The sequence below is a fragment of the Candoia aspera genome, chromosome 2 (assembly GCF_035149785.1).
Source record: "Candoia aspera isolate rCanAsp1 chromosome 2, rCanAsp1.hap2, whole genome shotgun sequence".
Classification (NCBI taxonomy): Eukaryota; Metazoa; Chordata; class Lepidosauria; order Squamata; family Boidae; genus Candoia; species Candoia aspera.
The window spans coordinates 146,068,173-146,096,063 of NC_086154.1; the positions used below are offsets into that span (position 1 = coordinate 146,068,173).

Below are 27,891 nucleotides of genomic sequence, written 5' to 3' on the forward strand. Positions count from 1 at the left end.
CTCAGCAACTTTAAGATGTGTGGTCTTTAAAAGTCCACACATCTTAAAGTTGCTGAGGTTGAGAAACACTGATCTAGAGGTACTCTGCAGCAATAAACATTAAGAAATATACTAAAAATTCCATTACACCATTTTCATGACAGCACTGGTAACAGGAATTTATTAACTGCAAATCGTTTGCCACAAATTTAAGGGTAAAACAAGACATCCAATATTCCACGAAGATGATTTCTGTCAGTGCTAAAGCAAAGTTCCTGCTGTACACATAAACCTATCATGGGGAATAGAGAGAGATGTAAAATTAGGAAATTACCTCTACAGTATAATCTTTTTAAGTGCTTCCTTCCTTGTATGGAGAGAGGAAAAATGAATTTCAGTGTTCAGTAAACCAAGGTTGGCTTAAAGGCACTGCCACACAACCATTTCCTCAGAAGCAGTTTGAAGAAGATCTGAACTGCTCTTCTGCCAATTTCACAATGGAGAAATAAATTGTTTTCAGGTAAATTCTTACGATATGCATTTGTTTGGTCATATGCAAAAAAAAAAATCCAAGTGGTTCCTATGAGAGGAAGTTCCAAAACCATCAAGGTGTCTTCCCTTTGAAAGATCCACTGAAAGTGGTAAACTCAAGAAACCAGGAGGTAAGGGAAAGCAAGTGTTCTTGCCAACTGAGAAAGACTGCCTTCCATCTCCTTACAGCTGCATTTCAAAGGTTTGCTGAGGCTTTGAATGTATTTATTAATTTGTTTTATGAAATGTATATACCGCCTAACTCCAAGTGACTCTGATCAGTTCACAAGCATTAAAAACAAGGGAAAAAAATACTATAATAAAAATAAAGGAGTAAAAGAGGGCAAAGGTGATGAAACCAGACAGGAATGAAAAAGAAAACCCAAAGTCTACACAACCCAAGGGGGGCTTCAATCATCCTTGCCAAAGGCCTGGGCAAAGAGCCAGATCTTCAAGGCCCTTCAAAACACCAGCAGGGCGGGGACCATCCAGATCTCAGGGAACCTCATTCCAGCGGACAGGCCCTGCTACAGAGAAGGTGCACTTCTGGGGTCACAAAAGATGGCATTGTTTAATCAAAGGAACCTGGTACACACCGACCATGCCAGGTTGAATCAGCTGGGCAGATGCTATGGGAGACAGGCAGTCCCTCAAGTAACCAGGCCCTATGCCATGTAAGGCTTTATAGGTAATGACTAGGACATTGAATTGCACCTGCAAGCAAACTGGCTAATGCAGCTTGCAAAACAGAGATGTTACATGGGCATACTGAGGTATGCCCATTACTGCCTGCACCACTGCATTCTGGACTAGTTGAAGCTTCCAAGTGGTCTTCAAGGGCAGCCCCGTGTAGAGCGTGTTGCAGTAGTCAAGTCATAAGGTGACCAGGCCATGAGTGACTGAAGTCCCCCCCTATCTAGGAAAGGGAGCAACTGGCACACCAGATGAAGCTATGCAAAGGCCTTCCTGGCCAAGGAAGACCCCCAATTTGTATACCACCCTTGAATGGGGAAGTGCTATCCCATCCAAGGTCAGGATGGAATATCCTCAGATCTGAGTGGTCCAAACACCCACGGCCACTAGGTCTTGGTAGGATTGAGTCAGAGATGGTTGCTCCCCATCCAAACCTGCACCGCCTCTAGGCACTGGGATGTAGGAAAGGTGTCAACTAAACATATTGAAGCTGAGCTAAAAATAAATAAATACAGCTGATGTCATTTTGAAAGTCATTATATGGAAGTGCCCATAGAAACCCATATCTTTCATTAAGGAACATCCATCCTAGTTCCTTTTTGAAGTCTACAAGATTGTACATCCACAAGATCCACTTTGACATGTCACAGTTGTTATAGATGACCTGAGATACTATTTGTGACCATGAGAGGCCAAGCACTTAACTTACACACAAAATAAACCTAACAAGGTGAGAAATGGGAGGAGTCTAGGCAAGTAGAAAAAATATCATAGTCCATTGGAAAAGTGAGTATGCATTTAAAGGCAACAGTAAAGAGTAAATTCCACCAGAAAGGGGACAATTTACTCAGGGCAAAGTTTGAGTCTGTGCAGGCTATAAAAGGAAGATGGAATCACAAGGCTCACTGGAAGACCTCTGACCAGATCATCCATCTGTTGCATTGTAGCGTCTTCTCCAAAAACCCTAACCAGTGCCCAATCAGCCTAGTTGAGGGATGACACATCACACTGAGTGAATAGGAACTAATTACTGAAACTTTAAAGAAGCCATTTTTCATTTTGTGCCTGTGATCTCATATCTACTGTTGCATAAGATCCCAAACCTTTCAATATTGGTTCTTGAATGCAGGAATATAGAAAGAAAGGACTCCTAGGTTACAGCCTAGAAATGTTGTGTTGAGAGTTCATTTAACTCTAATTTTGCTTAACTGTCTTATTCTATTAATCATCTCTTATTTTAGAACACCAGATTTGTGGCTGCTCCCATCAAAGTCTGTTCCTGATTTACAGACAGTTTCCTGTGTGCAAGTGTCTTAATGTTAGATAATAGCCTAAAAGAATGCATTAAAAGTATTTACATTTCATCCTGTGCTGCACTATGGTGGACTGCAAGCTAATCCTCAATAATGCTGCCGTCCTCCGTCCCCAAGACCTCCAGCTCTATTTTTAGTCTGAAAGAAATTAAATAGTTGAAATAAAACAATGCAAACAGGATCAAAATAAAGGTAAATAAAAGAGAAACAAAGCCTCAAATGTTGCCAGAAGCAATGGTGGAAACAAAAATTATACTAGGAGGCAGAAAGTGTCATGCGCTGCCTACCTCTGAATAACGTTCAGACACTGGTTTGCAAAGCAGGCTCTGGTTTATTTCAGGGTAGGTACAACGTTGGTAGAAAAAAGCTGAGAGTGACAGGAGCGCGCCGGTGCGGGGTTTAAATACCCCGCGCCGGTCAGCGCCCCCTCGCTCTCGGTCACGTCACCCCCCTTTGTCCCCTGCGTTGCCCTGCCATTGGTTGAGGGTTTCCAGGATCGCCCATCCTCAGGTTTTCATTCTTCTGCTGATTGCTTTCAGCTGGGCGATCCCCGTTGTATTGCCGCTGATGGCTTGGGTGGCTCCGTGATCCGTTTAGCTATTGTTTGTTAGCCGTTAGTCGTTGTGGGTTGATGGCTACTTAACTTGTACCCCTTCACCTATTTCCTTGTCATTGTCATGAGTGCCATTGCGCTGATGACTTTAGCTCAACGGCACTCATGACATACTGCCCCCTTTCCGAATAGTGTTCTCCCCCGGGTTTCTGGGTTTTCCCCATAGAGCTGTCAAAAGGCCCTTTTTTTTTTTTTTTTTCAAAGTTCCCGCCGGAGTAGTTGTCGCCCCTCCCTTTGCTCCTCCCTCTACCACGTGCCTTCCCAGGGTGTGTCCATGGTGCGCACGCTCGGGTTCTGACCTGGCGTGCGCATGCTCCAGCCACACCCTGTTTGTTTGGCTCAGTTCGGCGAGGCGAGAGGCGTGGCTGGTCGGGTGCTTCTCAGCTCCAGGTAGGGCCCTTCTTTTCTTATTTAGAGTGCGTCGCCTTTGTTGTGTCTCTTGGGCGTTGCCCCCAGGTTGCCCTGTTGACTTGCTTGCCACTCCCCCGCGGCCGGGGGGCGGGGGGAGGGTGCTGGCGATCGTTTGTCACCACCCCGTGGGCCCGGGGCGGGGGGAGTGAGTCCCGGGGGGGGGAAGGTCCACCCAAGTCGCGGGCTTGGGGGGGGCCCTTTCCCTTGGGGCACGGGAGGCGGGGGGAGGCCTGCGGGGGGGGGGTTGGTTTTGCTGACCTTGGTTGCGGTTTGTCGGGGTATGCCCGGTGAAATGCTCTGGTCAGGTCAGGCGCGTTAACGTTGTGCGCCGCCACCCATTCCGGGTGGGGGAAGTGTTTCCACCTGACCAGATAGTGTAGGGTTCCTCGTTGCTTGCGGGAGTCGAGGATGTCCCTTATCTCGAAGTGGTGTTGCCCGTCGATCATGAGCGGTGCGGGCTGTGGCGTGCTTGGGTGCCATCGGGAGGTGGTTGCCGGTTTTAGGAGGCTGGTGTGGAACACCGGGTGGAGCCTCCGGAGGTTGTGTGGCAGGTCCAGGCATATTGCTACCGGGTTCACTATTTGCGTGACTCGGAACGGCCGGATGTACTTAGGCCCCAGTTTTTTCGAGGGTTGGGTTGACTTTAGGAACTTGGTGGAGAGATAGGCCATATCCCCCGCCTGGAACGTCGGTTGTAGGCGCCGGTGCTTGTCGGCCTGCTCTTTGTAAGCAGCCTGTGCCTCCTTTAGCGCCGCCGTGATTACTGGCCATGCTTCCGCGATCTTCCGTCCCCAGTCGCTGGCGTCCACCTGGGGTTCCGGGGGTTGAGGTAGCTCCGGGATGGGGACGAAGTCGCGCCCCGAGACTACTTCGAACGGGGTTTTCCCCGTGCTCGTGTGGACGGCGTTATTGTATGCGACTTCGGCGAACGGGAGCAGTTCAGCCCAGTCGTCTTGGTGGTAGTTCGTATATGATCGTATAAATTGCTCTAAGGTGGCATTAAGAACCTCAGTGGCTCCGTCCGTCTGCGGATGCCAAGCCGTAGATAGGGCCTGTTGGGTCCCCGTCAGCTTCAGGAAGGCCCGCCAGAATTTGGAGGTGAACTGTGTGCCCCTGTCGGTCACCACACGTGCGGGACATCCGTGTAGCCTGTACACGTGGATGAGGAAGAGTTTGGCTAGTTGTTGTGAGGATGGGACCGACGTGCAGGGGATGAAGTGGGCCTGCTTTGAGAAGTAGTCCTTCACCACCCAAATAGCCGTTTTCTTCTGGCTGGGTGGGAGGTCCACTATAAAATCCATAGAGATTTCCTCCCATGGGCGGGAGGGTTCTGCCACCCGTTGCAGTAGCCCCGCGGGTTTGCCTGGTGCCCGTTTGGCCCTAGCGCACGTTGGGCAGGACGCCACGTAGGTTTTTACGTCTCGCCTGAGCGCGGGCCACCAGAATTGGCGCCGTGTGAGGTGTAGGGTCTTGAGGAACCCAAAGTGTCCCGCTTGCTTGGCATCGTGTGACCTATGCAAGATCGCCTGGCGTTGCGAGTCCGGGACGTAGATTCTGCCTTCCCCCCATGCTAGGTCTTGCGCCATCGTTACCTTGTCGGGGTTTGCCAGGAACCAGGGGTCGGTTTTGAGGGCGGCGGCGAGGTCCCTGCGCATTCCCCCTGGTAGTTGCGGTTGGCTTCTTTCCGTCGCCGGTTGTCCCGCCGTCGGCTGCGCCGTAGCGTCGAGCTGCCTCCGTGCGCCGCTTCGGGTGGTCACGGCCATCCCCAGTTGCGAGGCGGATAGGACCGTCCCAATGGTGTCTGGGGCGGGCTCTTCGTCTTGGGGCAGCCGGGAGAGGGCGTCGGCCAGGAAGTTCTTCTTGCCCGGCATGAACTTCAGTTGGAAATCAAAGCGGCTGAAGAATTGGGCCCATCGGACCTGTTTTGGGCTAAGGCGTCTAGGCGTTCGTAGGGCCTCGAGGTTCCGGTGGTCCGTCCAGACCTCGAATGGTTGGGTGGCTCCCTCGAGTAGGTGTCGCCACGTCTCTAGTGCCGATTTCACCGCGAAGGCTTCTTTCTCCCAGACGTGCCATCGCCTCTCTGTCTCGGAGAACTTCCTTGACAGGTAGGCGCATGGTTTCAGGAGCCCCGTGGAGTCTTTTTGTAGCAGGATGGCTCCCAGGGAGAAGTCTGAGGCGTCGGCTTGGACCACGAACGGCCGTTCTGGGTCCGGGTGCGCGAGGATTGGCTCCGTCGTGAACAGCGCTTTCAGCTTGTCGAATGCGGTCTGGCACGCGGGAGTCCAATTCAGCACTGTGCCTGGGTTCTTGGCGCGTCGGGTGTCCCCCACCCCTTTGGTTTTGAGGAGGTCCGTTAAGGGGAGGGCTATCTCAGCGAACCCCCGGGCGAATGACCTGTAGAAATTCGCGAATCCCAGGAAGCTCTGTAGTTGCCGTCTGTTGCGGGGCCGCTCCCAGTTTAGCACCGCTTCGACTTTTGCGGGGTCCATTTCGATGCCGTCCCCGGAGATTCGATACCCCAAATAGTCTAGGCGCTCTTTGTGAAACTCGCACTTTGTAGGCTTTGCATAGAGCTGCGCCCTTCTGAGCTTGTCGAGGACTTGCCTGACTAAGGTTACGTGTTCCTCGTGCGTTTTTGTGTAAATGAGGACGTCGTCGATGTAGACCAGGACCCCTTTAAACAGATGTTCATGCAGTACCTCATTGATGAGCTGCATGAACACCCCAGGGGCCCCCGCGAGTCCGAAGGGCAGTACCTTGTACTGGAACGCGCCTAGGGGGCAGTTAAACGCCGTCTTCCATTCGTCCCCCTCCCTGATTCGGATGCGATAGTACGCCTCGCGAAGGTCCAATTTGGAAAAGACTTTGCCCGTGGACAGGTGGGCGAGCATGTCCTTCACCAGGGGTAAGGGGTATTTGTTGGACAGGGAAGCCGCGTTTAGGCCCCGGTAGTCGGTGCAGAGCCGTAGGGTCCCGTCTTTCTTCTCCCGGAATAAGACGGGGGCTCCGACCGGTGAGCATGCTGGCTCTATGAATCCCCTGTCTAGGTTTTTATCGATGAACTCCCGGAGGGTTGCCATCTCCTTCGGGGTCATCGAATAAATCTTTGGTCTAGGTAAGGGGACGTCGGGCAGTAGGTCAATCCGGCAATCCGTTTTGCGGTGGGGGGGTAGTTGGTCGGCTTCTGCCTCTCCGAAGACTTCGGAGAAGTCGGCGTATTGTTCTGGTAGGTCTGCTGTGGTAGCGGCATTGTCTTGTGTGGTCGCCTCCGCTCGTCCTACCGTGGGGTTGCTTTTGCCAGCTGGTACTGGTGCTCGATACTCGCCGTCGCCGAATGTGAAGGTGCGGGTCGCCCAGTTGATCCGCGGGTTGTTTTTCGCGAGCCATGGCATCCCCAGGACTGCAATGGGCCGTCCGATGGGCGTGACTACGAACGATGTGCGCTCGGTGTGAGTGCCCATTTGCAGGGTGACCGGCTCGGTTTGTAGCGTGGCTGGTTTCCCTCCCGCTGTAGAGCCGTCCAGCTGGTGGAATGCCAGCGGCGTGGGGAGGGGGAAGCAGCGGAGGTCGAGTTTGGCGACTAGGTCGGGGTGGATGAGGTTTTTTGAGCACCCCGAGTCCACTAGTGCCGCGGCCGTGGTGGCTCCGTTGCCGGCAGAGAGTTGAATTGCTGCCAATATTACGGAGCTTTTGTCGTTTCGTTGAGGTGGTCCGCGTTGTTGTCCCACCGCCTGCCTCGCCACGCGTCTCAGAGCAAGCGGGGAGCATTTCCCGCCGGCTGGTCGGGGTCGGTATTGTCCTCTTCCCCCCAGTAAGCGTCCCAGCCCTCTTCCGGTGTCGCTGTGGCCACGGTCATTCGGCGGTGAGGGGGCGGCCCCGGGTTGGGTGGTTTGGGGCTAATTTTCGGGGCGGGCTTGGGCGCGCTGGTCGGCGGTCGGTTGGCGAAGCAATCCGCCGTCTTGTGCCCTAATTTGCCACACCTCCCGCAGGGCTCCCGGTTGAACTTCTTTTTTGGGTATATGGGGCCGGCCATCCCCCCGTGTGGTGCGGGTACCTTTTTCCCGACATAGTTTGTGTCTTCCGTGGTTGTCATCAGGAAGGTGCGGTGCGCGTGTTCGGCTTTCCCCGCGAGGTGGATCCACCCGTGTAACGTTTCTGGGTCGTCGCGGTAGAGGGCCCATTGGAGAACGTCGCGGTTGAGCCCCCTTTTGAAGATTTCCAGCAGGGTGGTCTCAGACCAGTCGCAGACCTTTCCCGCGAGGGCTTTGAACTCCAGGGCGTAGTCAGGGACCGTGCGTGTGCCCTGTTTAAGTCTCTGGAGTGCGCTTTTCGCCCGTACTTTAGCTAGGGGGTCTTCGAAGTAGGTTTTCATCTCTTTGATGAAAGCAGGGAAGGTGGCGAGGGCGGGGGAGCTGGACTCGTACAGTTGGACGTACCAGTCCGCCGCCCTGTCTTGGAGTTTGATCGCCACGGCGGCGATCTTGTCGGCCTCGGAGTCATAGGAGTGTCCGTGCCTCCCCATGAACTCCCTAGCGTTGGTCACGAAAAACGAGAGTTTTGAGGGGGTCCCATCGAAGAAGATGGGGAAGTCCTTTGGGGCCCGGGCGTTTTGTGCGGCCCCGCCTCTCGCTTCCCGGGGTGTGGTGTCGGCCGCCTGTGCCGTCTGCTGGCTCTCCGCTGGCCCGTGTGGGTTCGGTGCTTCGCTCGGGGTGTGGGCTTGTGCGGGGACGTCGTTGGGTGGCGCGGGGGGCATGAGCGCCTGGAGCATGGTCCGGAGTTCCGTCAGCTGAGCCCGCATGGCCGCGAGTTCAGCTCGTGCCTCCTCGTCCACAGCCCGCGCCGCCGCTGGGGCCGGTTCCGTTGGCGCGTCCTCGGGGGTGGGTTGCCGGTGGGGTTCATCGTCCCTCCGCCGCGGGTCCGCTTCCTCCTCCGTCTGATGGGTGTCTCCGTCGTCCTCCTCCGTGTCGAGCATCGTGGGGCTGTCGCTCCACGCCCGTTGCTGGGGTGCGATGTGGGGCGCGGGGTCCTCCGCTGGTTTCGGAAGTCGTGCTGCTCCCTCCCGCGGTCGGGTTGCCTCCGTCGCCATCTCCCCTTGGGGTTGGAGCTGAGGCTCGGGTCGGGTGGGGTGGGCGTCCATGGCTCCGGGAGTCCGCGGTGCCTCTGGCCTCGGTCGGTCCTCCTCTGTCTCTTGCCGCGCGGCTCGCCCTCCTTGCCCGCGTCGTTCCGGCCTCATCTTGCTGGTCTTCTCGCCGTCTACTCCTCCCGCGGCTCGTTGTCGTCCGGTGGGGCTCGGCGAGGCTGAGTTTATGACTCTCAGCTTTATGTCATGCGCTGCCTACCTCTGAATAACGTTCAGACACTGGTTTGCAAAGCAGGCTCTGGTTTATTTCAGGGTAGGTACAACGTTGGTAGAAAAAAGCTGAGAGTGACAGGAGCGCGCCGGTGCGGGGTTTAAATACCCCGCGCCGGTCAGCGCCCCCTCGCTCTCGGTCACGTCACCCCCCTTTGTCCCCTGCGTTGCCCTGCCATTGGTTGAGGGTTTCCAGGATCGCCCATCCTCAGGTTTTCATTCTTCTGCTGATTGCTTTCAGCTGGGCGATCCCCGTTGTATTGCCGCTGATGGCTTGGGTGGCTCCGTGATCCGTTTAGCTATTGTTTGTTAGCCGTTAGTCGTTGTGGGTTGATGGCTACTTAACTTGTACCCCTTCACCTATTTCCTTGTCATTGTCATGAGTGCCATTGCGCTGATGACTTTAGCTCAACGGCACTCATGACAGAAAGCTAGTGGCCACATATTCATTTTTTTTTAAGTTTTTAAAATTATAAATAAAGCTGGCAGGAGCAGGAATCCTCATGGATGACAGAAGTGGTTATCTTTGTTTTAGAGGGCTTCAGTAGTATATTGTTTTTTAAATTAAATATTGACTTTTGCCTGAATCCTAATAGATTTCAAATGTTTAATTATATATAAAATTCGCATTTCGAATCTGTTTCAATCAGACAGTGCACCACAGTCCAAGGACAGAGCATTAAAGCTAACAACTCTCTTGCCTAGAACCTCTCATCTTTCAGGGGTGAATCTGCAGAAGATTATGTTTACCTATGCAAAATACACCCTCACTTTTCTGCTCACCTGCTACATTTCTGTTGCAAATCAGAATTGCACTTTGAGGCTGCTTCAAGATAATATTTTGCTTTCTTGTTTTCCTTTTGAAATAATTCCCTGGAAATGAAAAAGCAGGAGTAAGAGTTCTCATAGGTCAAATCTATCAAGATATTAGTTGCCTTTATGCTGAGAAATTATTTGGTACATGCATTTTTTATTCTAGTCCCAAATTACAAAAAATATAATGAGACGCACCAGAACTTTTAATAATGTCTCATGTAATTTTGCTCAAGACATTCGTAATTAATTAATTACCTTACTCTTAGAAAGTTTAGACTTGTCTTTAAAAGTAGCACTTTTACTTGCTATTGTCGTTCATTTTAAATGTTAAAAGGTAATTCCTTGGATATCCTTGGGAAGGAACAAACTTACTTATCTGAGCATCAAATATTATTTTCCCAGAGGAGAACTGAAGTATACTCACAGGGCAGATGCAGCTGCCTGGCTTTTCAGGAACTTCCTCTCTTCACTGAATGCACCCTGGCTCAGCAAATCCATTTCATCTTGAACATGAGCCAGTTTCTCCTGGATTAGTTTTTCTAGTGGAACATTACAACATACAAGCCCTTTGTGGCACATCGCATTTAAGAATTCCTACCTGCCTTGGAAACTAAAGGTACTTTCAAAGTAGACTAGAAATTAACTACTTGGCAGTGCTATATTAATGTAGGTATAGATCTCAGGCATTGGACAAAAACATCAGTTCCTTTATAATGAGACACTGCCACAAGCATAGCTTCCCAGGGAGAAGGAATTATATTTAAAAAGTTCCTTTATATTTGACTAGTTCAGTATTAGAGAGGATGATCCACTATGCCAGTATTAATCAGAAATTATGGAGTCCAGCCCTCATACCGGTTTAAAAAGAAGAAAATAGGACTGTCTGTGCAAAAAAAAAAAAAAAAGTCATCTCCAGACCAGCTTCATTTGTTTATACAGCTTTATTTATAGTGCAAAACTATTCAATTTTGTGTGTATGTGTGTGTTTATAATCAGATCACATTTTCAGGCAGAGGTCTTCTGAGGGCATGATGTCATTTCCCAATTGGGCTTTTGCAACATATTCTACATAGGGCTACCCCTGAAGAGGATTTGGAAGCTGCTGTTGTTTTTATGATGTTCTGGGTTCTTATGTTTTTTATATTGTGAGCTACCTAGAGACACAAGGTTGAGATGGGCAGCTGTATAAATTCTATGAATAAATATTGAATAAGATCATGTGTTGAAGGCTTTAAATCATTAATTTGTTTTCTGCTCAGTCCCAGAATGTGCAGAATGTGATCAAGATAAAATGGATGTGAGCATGAGGCAGAGCAGGACAAGGTCACTTAACTTTCCAAGCAAGCAAGCAACCATCTCTGCCACTATATTCTTCCAGTCGTGGCATAAAAGACCTGGCTGGATCAAAAATAGTCATCCTAAATTTTATGGCCACACAGAATCTAGTATTGTAAAAAGGAACCCACACTTCGGATGTGGCAAAGACTAAGTGCATATAGTCTATAAATAATTTCCAAATTAAGTTAAAGTTAGTATTAGGCTTATTGTTTTCAATATAAAGTTATTTTTTACACTGATGCTTACTCCCAAAGTTTAATTTGCTACTCTTCTGATGAAGGGATTAGATGTAATTTCCATTAAGAACTGTAAAGTATCCTTGTAGCAGTTATCGGATAAAGCTAACTCAGTATATTTCGTAGGAATATAAGGCTTGGTTATACTTATAGAAAAACAACTCATAGAAAAGGAAACTTGTATCTAAAATTTGTTTTATCCTAAAATGAATCATCCTCCAAAATTGCTGTGCTTTGTGACATGGTCACTAGATTTGGATGAATGATTCTACCTTATAATTACATTTTGTCAGCCCCTTGAGATAAGCCAGAACAGGAAACAGACTCCACAAGAACTACTGGAATTCTACTTTATTGATGTAGAGTATACTAATAGAATCTTGGAAGCCTAACAAAGATTCTCTTTCCCCCGTTATATCCAAGAGAAGCAAAGAGGGACAATCTTGAGTTTCTTTCTCACTCCCTCCTCTCTTTCAGGGCTAAGCTGGTATTTACCTAATGGAGGTTCAATTCCTTCTTCAAGGCCATCTCTATACTTCTCTGCATCTTTCCAGCACTTTTTTAAAATATGTATTATCTACTTTGGCAATTAACACTGGAGTAATATACCAATGGAAAAAGATCTTATACTAATTTTCTCTGAGTATAATATTCATAGTAAACTTAGCATTTAACTTGCATTGATATTCCCATTGTTGCATATCAATTGTCCTGTTCAAATTCTGCATCCATTTAATCATGCAGTCTTTGACTTGTTTCATTCCTGAATCATATTTCAGTAACAACTTATATTTAAGACCTAAGCCCTCAGATGTTCTGAGTGTTGATTTAATCTTTAATAATAAAACAAATATAAAATTTTTCAAAACTTTCTCCTTGGAAGGGCCAAAAACAACTCACTGACTTCAAATAAGCAGTATAGTTCAAAAGGAGCTTAAAAAGTGAGGTAATGTATTTAAAGATTTGACTGAATTTAAAATGCTTGTAACACAAAACCCAATGCAAATTAAGGAATTAATTTAAGGAATTCTCAATTTATGAATGAATTTTAGCATTAAGGATGCAAACAAATGTAGATTAAAAAATTAGCTTTGTTACTTGTTACTTTGACAAGCTTTGTTACTTGTCACAGTATTTAATAGGCACTTCCAATAGAGACCAGTAACATCAGCATTCCACAAATGTCATGGTCATGGAATCTAAAGGAATGGAATGGGGATTAAAGGTTTTTCAGCAACAAGAAAATTAAATATTGTGAATATTCAAAATCCTTTAACACTAGTACAGCCTAGAAGGAAGGTGTGTTTGGGTTTCACACAACAGCTTAGTAATAACTGCACAATGACTATGTTAAAAAAAATCATGCTTAGGAATAATTTTAGATTCTTTCCTTTCCTAGATGCCTGAAATGGTACATTCTCTCTCTTACCTTCATTTAGCAATCGCTCCTTACTCTCTCTCATGTCAGCCACTGGTTTCTCCCTGGCCTGACCAGTGGAACAGGATATGATGAAGAGAAACAAGAACAACAAAAATTTATGTTGTAGATGTAAGGAAGGAAATCAGTAAAAAGCATCTCCCAACTCCAGTAAATTGTTTAAATGTCCATAATAAGGTCAGCAAAACCAAAAAATGTATAGACAGGTGCTGTAGCTCATGCTATTTCCCCAAATGAAATCAGAGAGAAATTGTATTTGTCTCACAGGGGAAAGACTTAAATACTTACGATGTAAATAGCTTCTAGTTTTACCCATCAACCAGATATCAATATGAAGGTGCAGTATGAAAGGTAGGATATGTTAATCAGGAAAATATTACAGTAAAAGGTACAGTTAGACAAATAACAATAATGCTTTTTACATTGATTATATGAATTTTAGTATTAAAAATCCCATCTGTTTAAGTCTTAACTAAAGAGTGCAGAATCACATTTAGCTGGATTCAAACAGAGATTGGCAATCTTTTTGTGACTAGGTCCATACTATTATAAATATTTTGTCCGCTGATGAGGCAGAAATGGGTAACAAAATGATGACATCACTGGAGAGAAAGATTGCATTTGGGCCTCTCTCTCTCTCTTCTGGGTATTTAAAAAACATTTCATCAGTGATTCAGCCTATTGCGGACTTATGTACTTACTCCTTTCCTTCTAAAAATGAGCAGAAATTGTGCTAATTCAGCTACTGCTGAATTCTGGTGATGCAATCTCAGTGGGATGTAGGGACCACAAATAGGACTGAAACCCATGTATCTACCATTGTCATGCGCTGCCTTCCCCTGAATAACAATCAGACACTGGTTTGCGAATCAGGCTCTGGTTTATTGCAGGGCAGGTACAGCGTTGGTAGTAAAAAGCTGAGAGTGACAGGAGCGCGCCGGTGCGGGGTTTAAATACCCCGCGCCGGTCAGCGCCCCCTCGCTCACGGTCACGTCACCCCCCTTTGTCCCATGCGTTGCCCTGCCGGTGGGTGAGGGTTTCCGGGATCGCCCATCATCAGGTTTCCATTCTTCTGCTGATTGCTTTCAGCTGGGCGATCCCCGTTGTATTGCCGCTGATGGTTTGGGTGGCTCCGTGATTCCTTTGGCTATTGTTTGTTGGCCGTTAGTCGTTGTAGGTTGATGGCTACTTAACTTGTACCCCTTCACCTATTTCCTTGTCATTGTCATGAGTGCCATTGCGCTGATGACTTTAGCTCAACGGCACTCATGACATACTGCCCCCTTTCCGAATAGTGTTCTCCCTCGGGTTTCTGGGTTTTCCCCGTGGAGCTGTCAAAATGCCACATTTTTTTTTTTTTTTTTTCAAAGTTCCCGCCGGAGTAGTTGTCGCCCCTCCCTTTGCTCCTCCCTCTACCACGTGCCTTCCCAGGGTGTGTCCATGGTGCGCATGCTCGGGTTCTAACCTGGCGTGCGCATGCTCCAACCACACCCTGTTTGTTTGGCTCAGTTCGGCGAGGCGAGAGGCGTGGCTGGTCGGGTGCTGCTCAGCTCCAGGTAGGGCCCTTCTTTTCTTATTTAGACTGCGTCGCCTTTGTTGTGTCTCCTGGGCGTTGCCCCCAGGTTGCCCTGTTGACTTGCTTGCCACTCCCCCGCGGCCAGGGGGCGGGGGGAGGGTGCTGGCGATCGTTTGTCACCACCCCGTGGGCCCGGGGCGGGGGGAGTGAGTCCCGGGGGGGGGAAGGTCCACCCAAGTCGCGGGCTTGGGGGGGGGCCCTTTCCCTTGGGGCACGGGAGGCGGGGGGAGGCCTGCGGGGGGGGGGGTTTGGTTTTGCTGACCTTGGTTGCGGTTTGTCGGGGTATGCCCGGTGAAATGCTCTGGTCAGGTCAGGCGCGTTAACGTTGTGCGCCGCCACCCATTCCGGGTGGGGGAAGTGTTTCCACCTGACCAGATAGTGTAGAGTTCCTCGTTGCTTGCGGGAGTCGAGGATGTCCCTTATCTCGAAGTGGTGTTGCCCGTCGATCATAAGTGGTGCGGGCTGTGGCGTGCTTGGGTGCCATCGGGAGGTGGTTGCCGGTTTTAGGAGGCTGGTGTGGAACACCGGGTGGAGCCTCCGGAGGTTGTGTGGCAGGTCCAAGCGTATTGCTACCGGGTTCACTATTTGCGTGACTCGGAACGGCCCGATGTACTTAGGCCCCAGTTTTTTCGAGGGTTGGGTTGACTTTAGGAACTTGGTGGATAGATAGGCCATATCCCCCGCCTGGAACGTCGGTTGTTGGCGCCGGTGCTTGTCGGCCTGCTCTTTGTAAGCAGCCTGTGCCTCCTTTAGCGCCGCCGTGATTACTGGCCATGCTTCCGCGATCTTCCGTCCCCAGTCGCTGGCGTCCACCTGTGGTTCCGGGGGTTGAGGTAGCTCCGGTATGGGGACGAAGTCGCGCCCCGAGACTACTTCGAACGGAGTTTTCCCCGTGCTCGTGTGGACGGCGTTGTTGTATGCGACTTCGGCGAACGGGAGCAGTTCAGCCCAGTCGTCTTGGTGGTAGTTCGTATATGATCGTATAAATTGCTCTAAGGTGGCATTAAGAACCTCAGTGGCTCCGTCCGTCTGCGGATGCCAAGCCGTAGATAGGGCCTGTTGGGTCCCCGTCAGCTTCAGGAAGGCCCGCCAGAATTTGGAGGTGAACTGTGTGCCCCTGTCGGTCACCACACGTGCGGGACATCCGTGTAGCCTGTACACGTGGATGAGGAAGAGTTTGGCTAGTTGTTGTGAGGATGGGACCGACGTGCAGGGGATGAAGTGGGCCTGCTTTGAGAAGTAGTCCTTCACCACCCAAATGGCCGTTTTCTTCTGGCTGGGTGGGAGGTCCACTATAAAATCCATAGAGATTTCCTCCCATGGGCGGGAGGGTTCTGCCACCCGTTGCAATAGCCCCGCGGGTTTGCCTGGTGCCCGTTTGGCCCTAGCGCACGTTGGGCAGGACGCCACGTAGGTTTTTACGTCTCGCCTGAGCGCGGGCCACCAGAATTGGCGCCGTGTTAGGTGTAGGGTCTTGAGGAACCCAAAGTGTCCCGCTTGCTTGGCGTCGTGTGACCTATGCAAGATCGCCTGGCGCTGCGAGTCCGGGACGTAGATTCTGCCTTCCCCCCATGCCAGGTCTTGCGCCATCGTTACCTTGTCGGGGTTCGCCAGGAACCAGGGGTCGGTTTTGAGGGCGGCGGCGAGGTCCGTGCGCATTCCCCCTGGTAGTTGCGGTTGGCTTCTTTCCGTCGCCGGTTGTCCCGCCGTCGGCTGCGCCGTAGCGTCGAGCTGCCTCCGTGCGCCGCTTCGGGTGGTCACGGCCATCCCCAGTTGCGAGGCGGATAGGACCGTCCCAATGGTGTCTGGGGCGGGCTCTTCGTCTTGGGGCAGTCGGGAGAGGGCGTCGGCCAGGAAGTTCTTCTTGCCCGGCATGAACTTCAGCTGGAAATCAAAGCGGCTGAAGAATTGGGCCCATCGGACCTGTTTTGGGCTAAGGCGTCTAGGCGTTCGTAGGGCCTCGAGGTTCCGGTGGTCCGTCCAGACCTCGAATGGTTGGGTGGCTCCCTCGAGTAGGTGTCGCCATGTCTCTAGTGCCGATTTCACCGCGAAGGCTTCTTTCTCCCAGACGTGCCATCGCCTCTCTGTCTCGGAGAACTTCCTTGACAGGTAGGCGCATGGTTTCAGGAGCCCCGTGGAGTCTTTCTGTAGTAGGATGGCTCCCAGGGAGAAGTCTGAGGCGTCGGCTTGGACCACGAACGGCCGTTCTGGGTCCGGGTGCGCGAGGATTGGCTCCGTAGTGAACAGCGCTTTCAGCTTGTCGAATGCGGTCTGGCACGCGGGAGTCCAATTCAGCACTGTGCCTGGGTTCTTGGCGCGTCGGGTGTCCCCCACCCCTTTGGTTTTGAGGAGGTCCGTTAAGGGGAGGGCTATCTCAGCGAACCCCCGGGCGAATGACCTGTAGAAATTCGCGAATCCCAGGAAGCTCTGTAGTTGCCGTCTGTTGCGGGGCCGCTCCCAGTTTAGCACCGCTTCGACTTTTGCGGGGTCCATTTCGATGCCGTCCCCAGAGATTCGATACCCCAAATAGTCTAGGCGCTCTTTGTGAAACTCGCACTTTGTAGGCTTCGCATAGAGCTGCGCCCTTCTGAGCTTGTCGAGGACTTGCCTGACTAAGGTTACGTGTTCCTCGTGTGTTTTTGTGTAAATAAGGACGTCGTCGATGTAGACCAGGACCCCTTTAAACAGATGTTCATGCAGTACCTCATTGATGAGCTGCATGAACACCCCAGGGGCCCCCGCGAGTCCGAAGGGCAGTACCTTGTACTGGAAAGCGCCTAGGGGGCAGTTAAACGCCGTCTTCCATTCGTCCCCCTCCCTGATTCGGATGCGATAGTACGCCTCGCGAAGGTCCAATTTGGAAAAGACTTTGCCCGTGGACAGGTGGGCGAGCATGTCCTTCACCAGGGGTAAGGGATATTTGTTGGACAGGGAAGCCGCGTTTAGGCCCCGGTAGTCGGTACAGAGCCGTAGGGTCCCGTCTTTCTTCTCCCGGAATAAGACGGGGGCTCCGACCGGTGAGCATGCTGGCTCTATGAATCCCCTGTCTAGGTTTTTATCGATGAACTCCCGGAGGGTTGCCATCTCCTTCGGGGTCATCGAATAGATTTTTGGTCGAGGTAAGGGGACGTCGGGCAGTAGGTCGATCCGGCAATCCGTCTTGCGGTGGGGGGGTAGTTGGTCAGCCTCTGCCTCTCCGAAGACCTCGGAGAAGTCGGCGTATTGTTCTGGTAGGTCTGCTGGGTTAGCGGCGTTGTCTTGTGTGGTCGCCTCCGCTCGTCCTACCGTGGGGTTGCTTTTGCCGGCTGGAACTGGTGCTCGATACTCGCCGTCGCCGAATGTGAAGGTACGGGTCGCCCAGTTGATCCGCGGGTTGTTTTTCGCGAGCCATGGCATCCCCAGGACTGCAATGGGCCGTCCGATGTGCGTGACTACGAACGATGTGCGCTCAGTGTGAGTGCCCATTTGCAGGGTGACCGGCTCGGTTTGTAGCGTGGCTGGTTTCCCTCCCGCTGTAGAGCCGTCCAGCTGGTGGAATGCCAGCGGCGTGGGGAGGGGGAAGCAGCGGAGGTCGAGTTTGGCGACTAGGTCGGGGTGGATGAGGTTTTTTGAGCACCCCGAGTCCACTAGTGCCGCGGCCGTGGTGGCTCCGTTTCCGGTGGAGAGTTGAATTGCTGCCAATATTACGGAGCTTTTGTCGTTTCGTTGAGGTGGTCCGCGTTGCTGTCCCACCGCCTGCCTCGCCACGCGTCTCAGAGCAGGCGGGGAGCATTTCCCGCCGGCTGGTCGGGGTCGGTATTGTCCTCTTCCCCCCAGTAAGCGTCCCAGCTCTCTTTCGGTGTCGCTGTGGCCACGGTCATTCGGCGGTGAGGCGGCGGCCCCGGGTTGGGTGGTTTGGGGCTAATTTTCGGGGTGGGCTTGGGCGCGCTGGTCGGCGGTCGGTTGGCGAAGCAATCCGCCGTCTTGTGCCCTAATTTGCCACACCTCCCGCAGGGCTCCCGGTTGAACTTCTTTTTAGGGTATATGGGGCCGGCCATCCCCCCGTGTGGTGCGGGTACCTTTTTCCCGGCATCGTTTGTGTCTTCCGTGGTTGTCATGAGGAAGGTGCGGTGCGCGTGTTCGGCTTTCCCCGCGAGGTGGATCCACCCGTGTAACGTTTCTGGGTCGTCGCGGTAGAGGGCCCATTGGAGAACGTCGCGGTTGAGCCCCCTTTTGAAGATTTCCAGCAGGGTGGTCTCGGACCAGTCGCTGACCTTCCCCGCGAGGGCTTTGAACTCCAGGGCGTAGTCAGGGACCGTGCGGGTGCCCTGTGTAAGTCTTTGGAGTGCGCTTTTCGCCCTTACTTTGGCTAGGGGGTCTTCGAAGTAGTCTTTCATCTCTTTGATGAAAGCAGGGAAGGTGGCGAGGGCGGGGGAGCTGGACTCGTACAGTTGGACGTACCAGTCCGCCGCCCTGTCTTGGAGTTTGATCGCCACGGCGGCGATCTTGTCGGCCTCGGAGTCATAGGAGTGTCCGTGCCTCCCCATGAACTCCCTAGCGTTGGTCACAAAAAACGAGAGTTTTGTGGGGGTCCCATCGAAGAAGATGGGGAAGTCCTTTGGGGCCCGGGCGTTTTGTGCGGCCCCGCCTCTCGCTTCTCGGGGTGTGGTGTCGGCCGCCTGTGCCGTCTGCTGGCCCTCCGCTGGCCCGTGTGGGTTCGATGCTTCGCTCGGGGTGTGGGCTTGTGCGGGGACGTCGTTGGGTGGCGCGGGGGGCATAAGCGCCTGGAGCATGGTCCGGAGTTCCGTCAGCTGAGCCCGCATGGCCGCGAGTTCAGCTCGTGCCTCCTCGTCCACAGCCCGCGCCGCCGCTGGGGCCGGTTCCGTTGGCGCGTCCTCGGGGGTGGGTTGCCGGCGGGGTTCATCGTCCCTCTGCCGCGGGTCCGCTTCCTCCGCCGTCTGATGGGTGTCTCCGTCGTCCTCCTCCGTGTCGAGCGCCGTGGGGCTGTCGCTCCACGCCCGTTGCTGGGGTGCGATGTGGGGCGCGGGGTCCTCCGCTGGTTTCGGAAGTCGTGCTGCTCCCTCCCGCGGTCGGGTTGCCTCCGTCGCCATCTCCCCTTGGGGTTGGAGCTGAGGCTCGGGTCGGGTTGGGTGGGCGTCCATGGCTCCGGGAGTCCGCGGTGCCTCTGGCCTTGGTCGGTCCTCCTCTGTCTCTTGCCGCGCGGCTCGCCCTCCTTGCCCGCGCCGTTCCGGCCTCATCTTGCTGGTCTTCTCGCCGTCTACTCCTCCCGCGGCTCGTTGTCGTCCGGTGGGGCTCGGCGAGGCTGAATTTATGACTCTCAGCTTTATGTCATGCGCTGCCTTCCCCTGAATAACAATCAGACACTGGTTTGCGAATCAGGCTCTGGTTTATTGCAGGGCAGGTACAGCGTTGGTAGTAAAAAGCTGAGAGTGACAGGAGCGCGCCGGTGCGGGGTTTAAATACCCCGCGCCGGTCAGCGCCCCCTCGCTCACGGTCACGTCACCCCCCTTTGTCCCATGCGTTGCCCTGCCGGTGGGTGAGGGTTTCCGGGATCGCCCATCATCAGGTTTCCATTCTTCTGCTGATTGCTTTCAGCTGGGCGATCCCCGTTGTATTGCCGCTGATGGTTTGGGTGGCTCCGTGATTCCTTTGGCTATTGTTTGTTGGCCGTTAGTCGTTGTAGGTTGATGGCTACTTAACTTGTACCCCTTCACCTATTTCCTTGTCATTGTCATGAGTGCCATTGCGCTGATGACTTTAGCTCAACGGCACTCATGACAACCATGGGTTGGCCATAGTGCTTGAGAGGACAATTCCAATGTGTACCAAATAATGAAAAGACTATCAAGAATGCTTGAACTAGCCCTACCCTTTAGATACAGACAGAGTGTATGAATGTACAGCATCTGGTTGGCAGCGATCATACATTGGCACAGGAGCCATTGGTGGGATAGCTTAAGTCTACACCTAAATTGTATAGACCATTATTCATGTCTCTTTGTATGCATGTTCTTGCAAACATTCTGGGCAAACCATTAAGAGATACATAACAGTTTTCTTGGTAAATAATAGGCAGTCTTGCTAAAGATGCCCTGGGCATAACAATTATTGTGGGGGAAAGTTCTCTCCATATGTCACTGGCCTTATTATTGTTCCCAATGTGGCAGTTGCCCAGCCCTTTTCAGCCTGACATTTCATCTTATCTCATTTACATGGTACCAACCAGCTGTGCTCCTAGGAGTTAAAATAGGAAGCTGAGGAAAGCACAGTTTTGGCTCATTAGAGAGCACCCAAGAATCCAGGAGTCAGCAGTCAGTCTGTAAGCAAATAATATTCATCTCCTTGTTCCTTATACACCCACAGATCCTTTATTTGCCCAATGTAGTAGCTGCTTCTCCTGAGATGATTTTCCCATTCCTGTATAATATCTACTCTTTCTATTGCACTTTCAGACCTCAGCATGGAACTGTGAAATGTCTCTTTGTAGGGCCAAATGTTTTTAGCTAATTTGATGTCACGGTTCCCAGCGGTAATAAAATTGGAATTCAAGATCTCTAACTCATAGTTTTGCTGCCTACATTTATTGTAATATTAATGAGTACTACAGAATATGATTTATGCTACAGGGGAAAAACAAAACAGGCCTTACATAAAGTTCCCAGAGATTCTTGTGCTTCTCCATCAACTCATCAAGTAACTGCTCAAATGCCAATCTGAAGGTAGAAAAAAATAAATGCAGGGCAGGAATAGGACAGAATTAAATTACTGCATTGCAGACAACTCCAGCTTCTTGCTGCACGTATACTTCCAGGGAATGTCAACCGCAACAGGAGCTAGCAGATCATGCACTTGGGTGGGCTTTCTTGAAGAGCTGGCCAAGGAGAAACACTGCCTCAAATGCAGAGCCTGGGCCTCAACTGTGGAAGTACTGAGCCACTTTGCCTGTACCCGTTGGAAAAGGTGAAGCAGGTGCTGGTCTTAAAGGGCATTGCTTTGCACTGTGTGCTTGGGGTGGGCATGCCTATTAATTGTGCAGTAAGCCAAGAAGCTGCAGCACCCGCCATGTCACTTTGACTAGCTTTGGATCCATTTGTACTCTGGGTCTGATAGTGCTCCTCAGTGACCTCTGCCGGCTGTGCTGTTGCTTGACGTAATGGAGCTGCGGCCACTGTGCAGTAGGCCTGGGCAAATCTTTGTCAAGGCAGAGCACTATGGTTTCCCTGTTTCAATCACCAAAGTGCTGGTCTGTGTGACATGTTGAATTGCTGTGAAAAAGACTTGTGCAGTCCAACATGTGCAAGAGTGGCTTGGTTTTAAAGAGGATGCACAAGGTATACACACTCACAGCATTCCTGCAGGAGTTTGTAAAAATACTGCCGACTTGTTCATGTAACACCAATATTACACAGAACATACTTGAAACACAGAGTCATCTTGTTCCACATTCAGTATTCAACATTAGCTATCCAGATTCCTAAGGAAGTCATCAATGGAGGAAATTAATGGAATAGTAAGTCCCACATATTTGTCTTCTGCACCTTGTAATAAGTACAGTATAATATTTCAGAATATTGAGACTGCATACAGTTTTCCATCATGGCTAAGGCATGCAGCTAGACTATTCTGTCTGTCTAAGCTGTTTTACAACTATTTAATTCAGAACACTGTCACTACCTTTCATGGTAAGGAATTCCGTATACTAAACATGTTGCGTAAAATGATATTTTTGTTCGTTAGTATTAAACCTACCAGCAAACAATTTTATTGAATGACCTGAATATTGTGACCAAATCAGAGATTTATTTAGTTGCATTATTATTCATTATTTCAATCACTGCAGTTTTGTCCTTTGCAGAAAGTGATTTGCTAAAGGAATGAAGACAGTCTGAAATGTAATTTGATGAAGGCAAATGCAACCATGTTTTTGATAATACATGAATTAAGTGCAATCAGAAGATGCTAGCACACAGACATTTATGGCAAAATTGCAAAGTTTTAGGAAATAACCTGTGCTCCCTCTGCTTCAGTTTTTCCACCTGGATCTTGGCTGTGAGTTCTTCAATTTGTTGCTTACAGACCAGGTTCAATTTCTGCTCCCTGGTAAATGAGAAGAAGCTAAGATATAGAAAGGGCTAATTCTTAATTTTGTGATGGTAATCACTTTGAGCTGGGACCATGGATGGCAATATAAATAATTTATACTGAAAACACAGGCATAAATACATATTGACAGCCATCTTGATATACAGATTTTCTTAAGAGTAGTTTGCCATATTTCCTGCTGTAGTCTTGATAACTCTATAACATTGCTCAGAACTTTTCAGTGGCTAAGTCCACAGTGCAGGTGGATCAGGGGCCCTAGCTCACCTCTGCATTTCCACTTCTGTCTCCTTTGAGTGCAACTGCATGACTTTTCTGATCTCTGCAAGAAAGGTAAATATTAATGCTCAGCGGTTCAAGTTATTCTCTTTTCTGCATAATATTTCTGCCATGGTTGTATGCATGTTCTCTATCAGTAAAGTAATGCCACTACTTTCAGTGTCCAGGGAGTAGAACATGTGCAATCACACTATGACAAAATTTTATTAGATAAAGCAACAAGGGACTGCAGGAAAGAGTGTGCTCTATTTCTCCTCTGTACCCAGGTAATTGGAAGGCTGCCAAAAGAGAAAAGCCTCATCAGGAAAGGGTCTTGGGGCTGTGATGAACAGCTTGATGAAAATGTAGGCCCAGCATGTATTATCTGTGAAAAAGTTTAATTCCGTCTTACAAAACTTCAGGAAGTAAATAACAACATAAAATGGACAATATTGTCATGTACAGAAATTATTAAAGTTATCAGGTGGAAAAAGTGATAGAGACAATTTTCTCTCTGCCCTGCACACTATTTTTAAGCATTGTTTTCTAGCGATATTTTGTCATGTGACTTGAGTAAACTAATTTTACTAATAATGCCAAAACATAAAGTGTCTCTTGAAACTGCATTTCGTATTGCAGTCCTATTAATACAGTAGTGAATTGCCCTTACAACAAATATGCAATTTCAAGGAATTTATTGTGGACAAGCACTAAAACAGATAGTGTTAAAAAATCAAGCAGGCATTTCTGAATTTGCCATTACCTTTTTTCTCATTCCATGTTTCTTCAAGGCTTGACTTCTCAGCATTTACTACAAGAGAAGGAGTGATGTCATTTAGGCATTATTTTTATGATGTTGCAGAAAACACAAATGGAAGAAACCTCAGATGTTGGTGCTTGTTTTTCTTAGACTCTGCATTATAAAAATCTGCCCTCTGCCCCCAGCTGCTACTGTACATCTTCTACAGCTAAAGTATCCTCTGTCTAGAAGCATGAACAGAACAATTCTAGGTAACCTTATTGCATTGATCTTTTATACCTTTTATATGCCAGTTGTCCAGTCTGTGGCTCTCCCTCCGGTCTCCCAGGGTCATTCCCACAGCTCATGTAATATATTGGCTGTTCTTAAAATAAAGTTAAATCAACTGGCCTGTGCCTGCAGATCAACAGCACTGTATTTCATACATAGCAATATAGCATAATGTGGCTGCTAGCTTAGTAATGTACATACCCTCCCATTATTGTTTATTATATGCGAACCCAGCCATTATGATTTAGGTTATGTACTTATGACTTGTTTGGCATACCATGGTTTAAAACCTGGCTTGGTATTACCATGTGAATAGAGTAATAATTCAGTTTTCTACATGTCTACTTAAACCTAAGCATGCTTCAAAGTGTATTGCATTTTAAAGTTTATACACTTTTTAAATACTGGTTGTGGAGAGGGAGATTAGTGGCATTTGAATTACTGGCTTCAATCTGAACTATGTCAGAATAGATACCTACACTTTTCCAGTTCTCTCTGAAGTGTCTTACTATGTTCATTTGCCTCAGAGATCTCTTCATTTAATATCTTCTTAGCTGAAGAAAAATACATACAACAAATAGATTGAGAGAGTAAATGATGAGTGGGCAGCTCATGCCAAGGACATTTTGCATCTGAGTAACATTATAGTATAATGGTTAAAACCACATTTAAACCATTATCATATTACTCAAATAAAATAAAAATGTCTACTAAGATTGTCCTAGAGCTTCCAGATGGAGGAGTCCTAATAATAACAATTATTGTGGAACTATTCTGCTTTTTATTTTTAACAGGCCACTTTGCAGATAGAAAAAGATAGAAACAGAAATGGGAAAAAAATCAGAGCATTAAACCCAAAGACAAGAATTCCACTCCTATAAAATTCTCTCCTTTCCTTTGCCCATCAACTTAAAAGTACAGCTTTCACTCTGACATCATATAATTCTGTATATGTATTCATTATTACTCCAAATGGAAGGAAGGAAGGAAGGAAGGAAGGAAGGAAGGAAGGAAGGAAGGAAGGAAGGAAGGAAGGAAGGAAGGAAGGAAGGAAGGAAGTTATACTGCGGTTCTGGACAAACAGGGTAGCACAAGAACAATAATATATACAGCATTCAACAATATTTGCTAGAGGAGATTCAAAAAAGTGCCACTTGATTCAATCAATTACAACAATCATTATCAACTTGTACTATCACAAAACTTTATACTGTTATTTTTTTATCTGCCAGATATGCTTGTTTTTCCCCAAGATTTGTATTGACTGTACCCTAATATAGAAGTTATTCACTTCACTACTAATACAAAATCATTGCACAAATTTAGCATTACTTGTGGTGAAAATAGACCGACAATCCCATTATTGAAATAAACTGGGTATATACAGATGGCCACCAGCCACACACAAACCACATACTTGTTAGGCTTATGGGAAAATCCCAAAAAAAGTAATTGTGTATTATCACAGCCTAGACTCATTGTAAGAAACACTGCTTCCTTGAAGATGTACTAGACTCTAAAAGAGGGCAGGAAATGAGAAAACAAATATAATCAGGTCTCCTTTCTCTTTAAATAGATGCAAAGAAAGGGTATTACTTTCATAAAACATTATTCATCATCAACACCTCCCCAGTTGTTATATGGAGCCTCCATCTGAAAGCATCTGTACCTATTTTATTACAGTACATGTTTATTTAGTTTAGTTTCTATCCCATCCGAGGAAGTATCATGGATTTACAATCTTATGCCCATCTCACAGAAAAGCCTTCGCCCAATCTGATGCCTTTTGGATGTGTCATAGGAGATCATAATTTATTATTATGATTCTGGTGATCAATTTTTTATAGAAAAGAAACCAAAATATTTACAATGGAGTAGCCATTGGAAACCACTCAGAAACTGCATTCAGAGTACACTAGCCCAGGTGTAATTCAGTTCTTCTTGCCTGCACTGGCTGCCAGTACATTTCTAGGTGCAATTCAAAATATGGTTTTTAACATATAAAGCCCTGTACCGTTTGGCACCTGTGTACATTAAGACTGCTTCCACCAACCAGATTTAACCCATCCAAAGTGTCTCTCAGGAAAAAACTTCTGGGACTGCCCCATTTCCAGAGGGGTCAAGGCCAGGAGATGTTTCTCTTGAGAGTCCCAGGCCTCTTCCTGGAGGTGAGATTATTTGCATTGGTAAGAGCCTTCGGGAAGCTAGTTAAGACTGAGTTATTCTGGAGGGTTTTGGGGTTATGTGATTTAAATTTTATTTTAATTTTATTTTGAATTTATTTATTTAGCAAGGAAATTTTATTGTTGTTTTAGAACTGTTGTGAACTACCAAAAGTCTCAAAAGATCACAGTATATTTAAATCAAATAATCTCTTCAAATGAGGTAAAATATTTCTGTTTCCCAATTTATGTTCATTCAACTAAGTCTATCAAACAAGTATATTAATGTAATTTGTGACTTCTGCCAGCCTACCATAGAAGCCAGCCCTTTACTTTGTGTCCCATCTGAATCTCTTACCTTGCTGCAATTTATTAATTCTTTTTACTAGATCTTCGATTCTTGGCTCTAGATTTCCCACTACCAAGGAAAGGAAGAAGAAGGAGGAGAAAGTTTCATCTGCATTCTTCATGCTGATCTATGTTATTATATTAGTACCTTAAAACTTCACCATAACCACCTTCCTGTGTATCACTGCATATCATTCATTCCAGTGCCAATGTAATTGACAGCTTCGGAGCGTAAATAGGATAATTTAAAATAATTCTCTGTCAAATAATATTGATAGAAAGTTTATATCATCCTGGTTTGGAATTATTTTTAATGAAAACTGGGTCTCCAAACCTTTCCCCTAAAATCAGCATCCCTTCTTCCATGATATTTTTCTTCTGGCACCCAGTAAAACTTCTAGCTTTTTCTCATCATGCAGTTCTGTTTAAATCAAACATACAGACACAGACAGAAACAAAAACACCCCCCACCCCCTCAAATGAATTGATCCAGAAGCCACAGAATCTGGCCACATTCCTGGCATCAAAACAGTATTAAAGTCACAATATACACATTGATTACATTTTGAAGGTCCCCTAGATTATGTGTTATGGCATTTGGCTGTGCCCCCCAGGAGGCATGAAATCAACTATTTCCACTGCACAGGCATAATGTTGCAACATGCATGGATAGATGTGGCAGGATACTCTACACATCTGGAGCTCCTCTTCCTGATTCGCTTATAGTTAACAAATTAGCAAACTCATTTCCTACAAATACATCTCAGAAATTTCAGCCCCTAGATTCTGTCCAATTTTATCTTCTAGTCAGAATAACTTTCCATAATAAGAGGGAAAAGAAATCCAAATGTCTCAATTCCCAGCTGTTTTCTATATGGTAAGCAATGTATTATCCTCCAGATTTTAGTAAACCATCAGCCCTAGCTCAAATGTGAAAGATTATAGATTTTCTAGAGGGCTCCCCACTTTGCCACTGATAGCTCACACATGTTGCTGTCATGTGCACACTCCAAGATCCTCCTAAGGTGCCTAGTGCCTGGTATCCCACTCTAACCGTTGGCCCTAACTTAAAAATACCATTTTGCATTTGTTTCACAAGTGATAGTATCTCTTCCATTTTTGATGCAAAGTCCCAGGAATCTGGAGAAAGAACAAGAATAAACAGAACTGTTTAAATGTTGTCATAATCCACATAAGTTATGTAACGTCATTCACCCAAGTGTATTTAACCCAGATATCAAAATATGGACAGCATATAGGCTTTTTGCCTGTACGGAATAATTTTTCTCTTAGCTGCAAGCCTCCACCTATGAAATGGAAATTGTAATATTCTGCTTCCTGTGCATGTTACAAAAACAAAATTGTAATACTTTCCACACAGAAAAGATAATAGCAATTAAATGGTACTATTTAACAATATACAAAGATTCTGAGCAAATGAGTGCTGTTAGAGAGTAAGAAAGATGACCTTGATAGAAATACACAAGAAGCATAGCTAGGCAAAGGGGGCTGAAACATTTTTAAGCCCTGGGAAATACTCAAAAGATAATATTAGGAAGCAGCTCAGGAAGACACCTACCTGATTCATTGGAATGTAAGAAGCGGGAGGAGGTACAATGCAATGTAAGGTTTTATTATTATAGCCTATCTCAATAAATGTAGTTCTAGTCTTCCTATGGGGTTGGTTTCCTGGTCTGGC

At 48.2% G+C, this 27,891-nt stretch overlaps 1 protein-coding gene across 3 annotated transcripts; it reads right to left on the reverse strand.

The window, feature by feature from the left end:
• Positions 1-112: 112 nt before the first annotated feature.
• LOC134490763 (synaptonemal complex central element protein 1-like) lies at positions 113-27,581 on the reverse strand. 3 transcript variants are annotated; one of them, XM_063294029.1, is made up of 12 exons: positions 27,270-27,581; positions 26,203-26,262; positions 24,162-24,236; positions 23,416-23,463; positions 22,662-22,716; positions 22,302-22,391; positions 20,944-21,007; positions 12,710-12,767; positions 10,131-10,245; positions 9,674-9,763; positions 2,562-2,654; positions 113-271 (listed from the first exon to the last, which is right to left on the reverse strand). In XM_063294029.1, the coding sequence occupies exons 1-11, from the start codon at positions 27,307-27,309 to the stop codon at positions 2,597-2,599; spliced, it is 753 nt and encodes a 250-aa protein (XP_063150099.1). In that variant the 5' UTR covers positions 27,310-27,581; the 3' UTR covers positions 113-271; positions 2,562-2,596. The 3 variants fall into 3 exon arrangements, with proteins under 3 accessions (XP_063150099.1, XP_063150098.1, XP_063150100.1); XM_063294028.1 differs by lacking the exon at positions 27,270-27,581 and having other exon boundaries at positions 26,203-26,640; XM_063294030.1 differs by lacking the exons at positions 113-271; positions 10,131-10,245; positions 27,270-27,581 and having other exon boundaries at positions 2,577-2,654; positions 26,203-26,643.
• Positions 27,582-27,891: the final 310 nt, after the last annotated feature.

What these genes read in the sequence shown, in the direction of transcription:
- LOC134490763 (XM_063294028.1), bottom strand. Translation starts at nt 26,314, where the DNA reads ATGAAGAATGCAGATGAAACTTTCTCCTCCTTCTTCTTCCTTTCCTTG. An exon ending in AATTAATAAATTGCAGCAAG is followed by an intron (nt 24,237 to 26,202) that starts GTAAGAGATTCA and finishes ATTTTTCTTCAG; the next exon opens with CTAAGAAGATATTAAATGAA. An exon ending in GGAGCGATTGCTAAATGAAG is followed by an intron (nt 10,246 to 12,709) that starts GTAAGAGAGAGA and finishes ATGTTCCACTAG; the next exon opens with AAAAACTAATCCAGGAGAAA.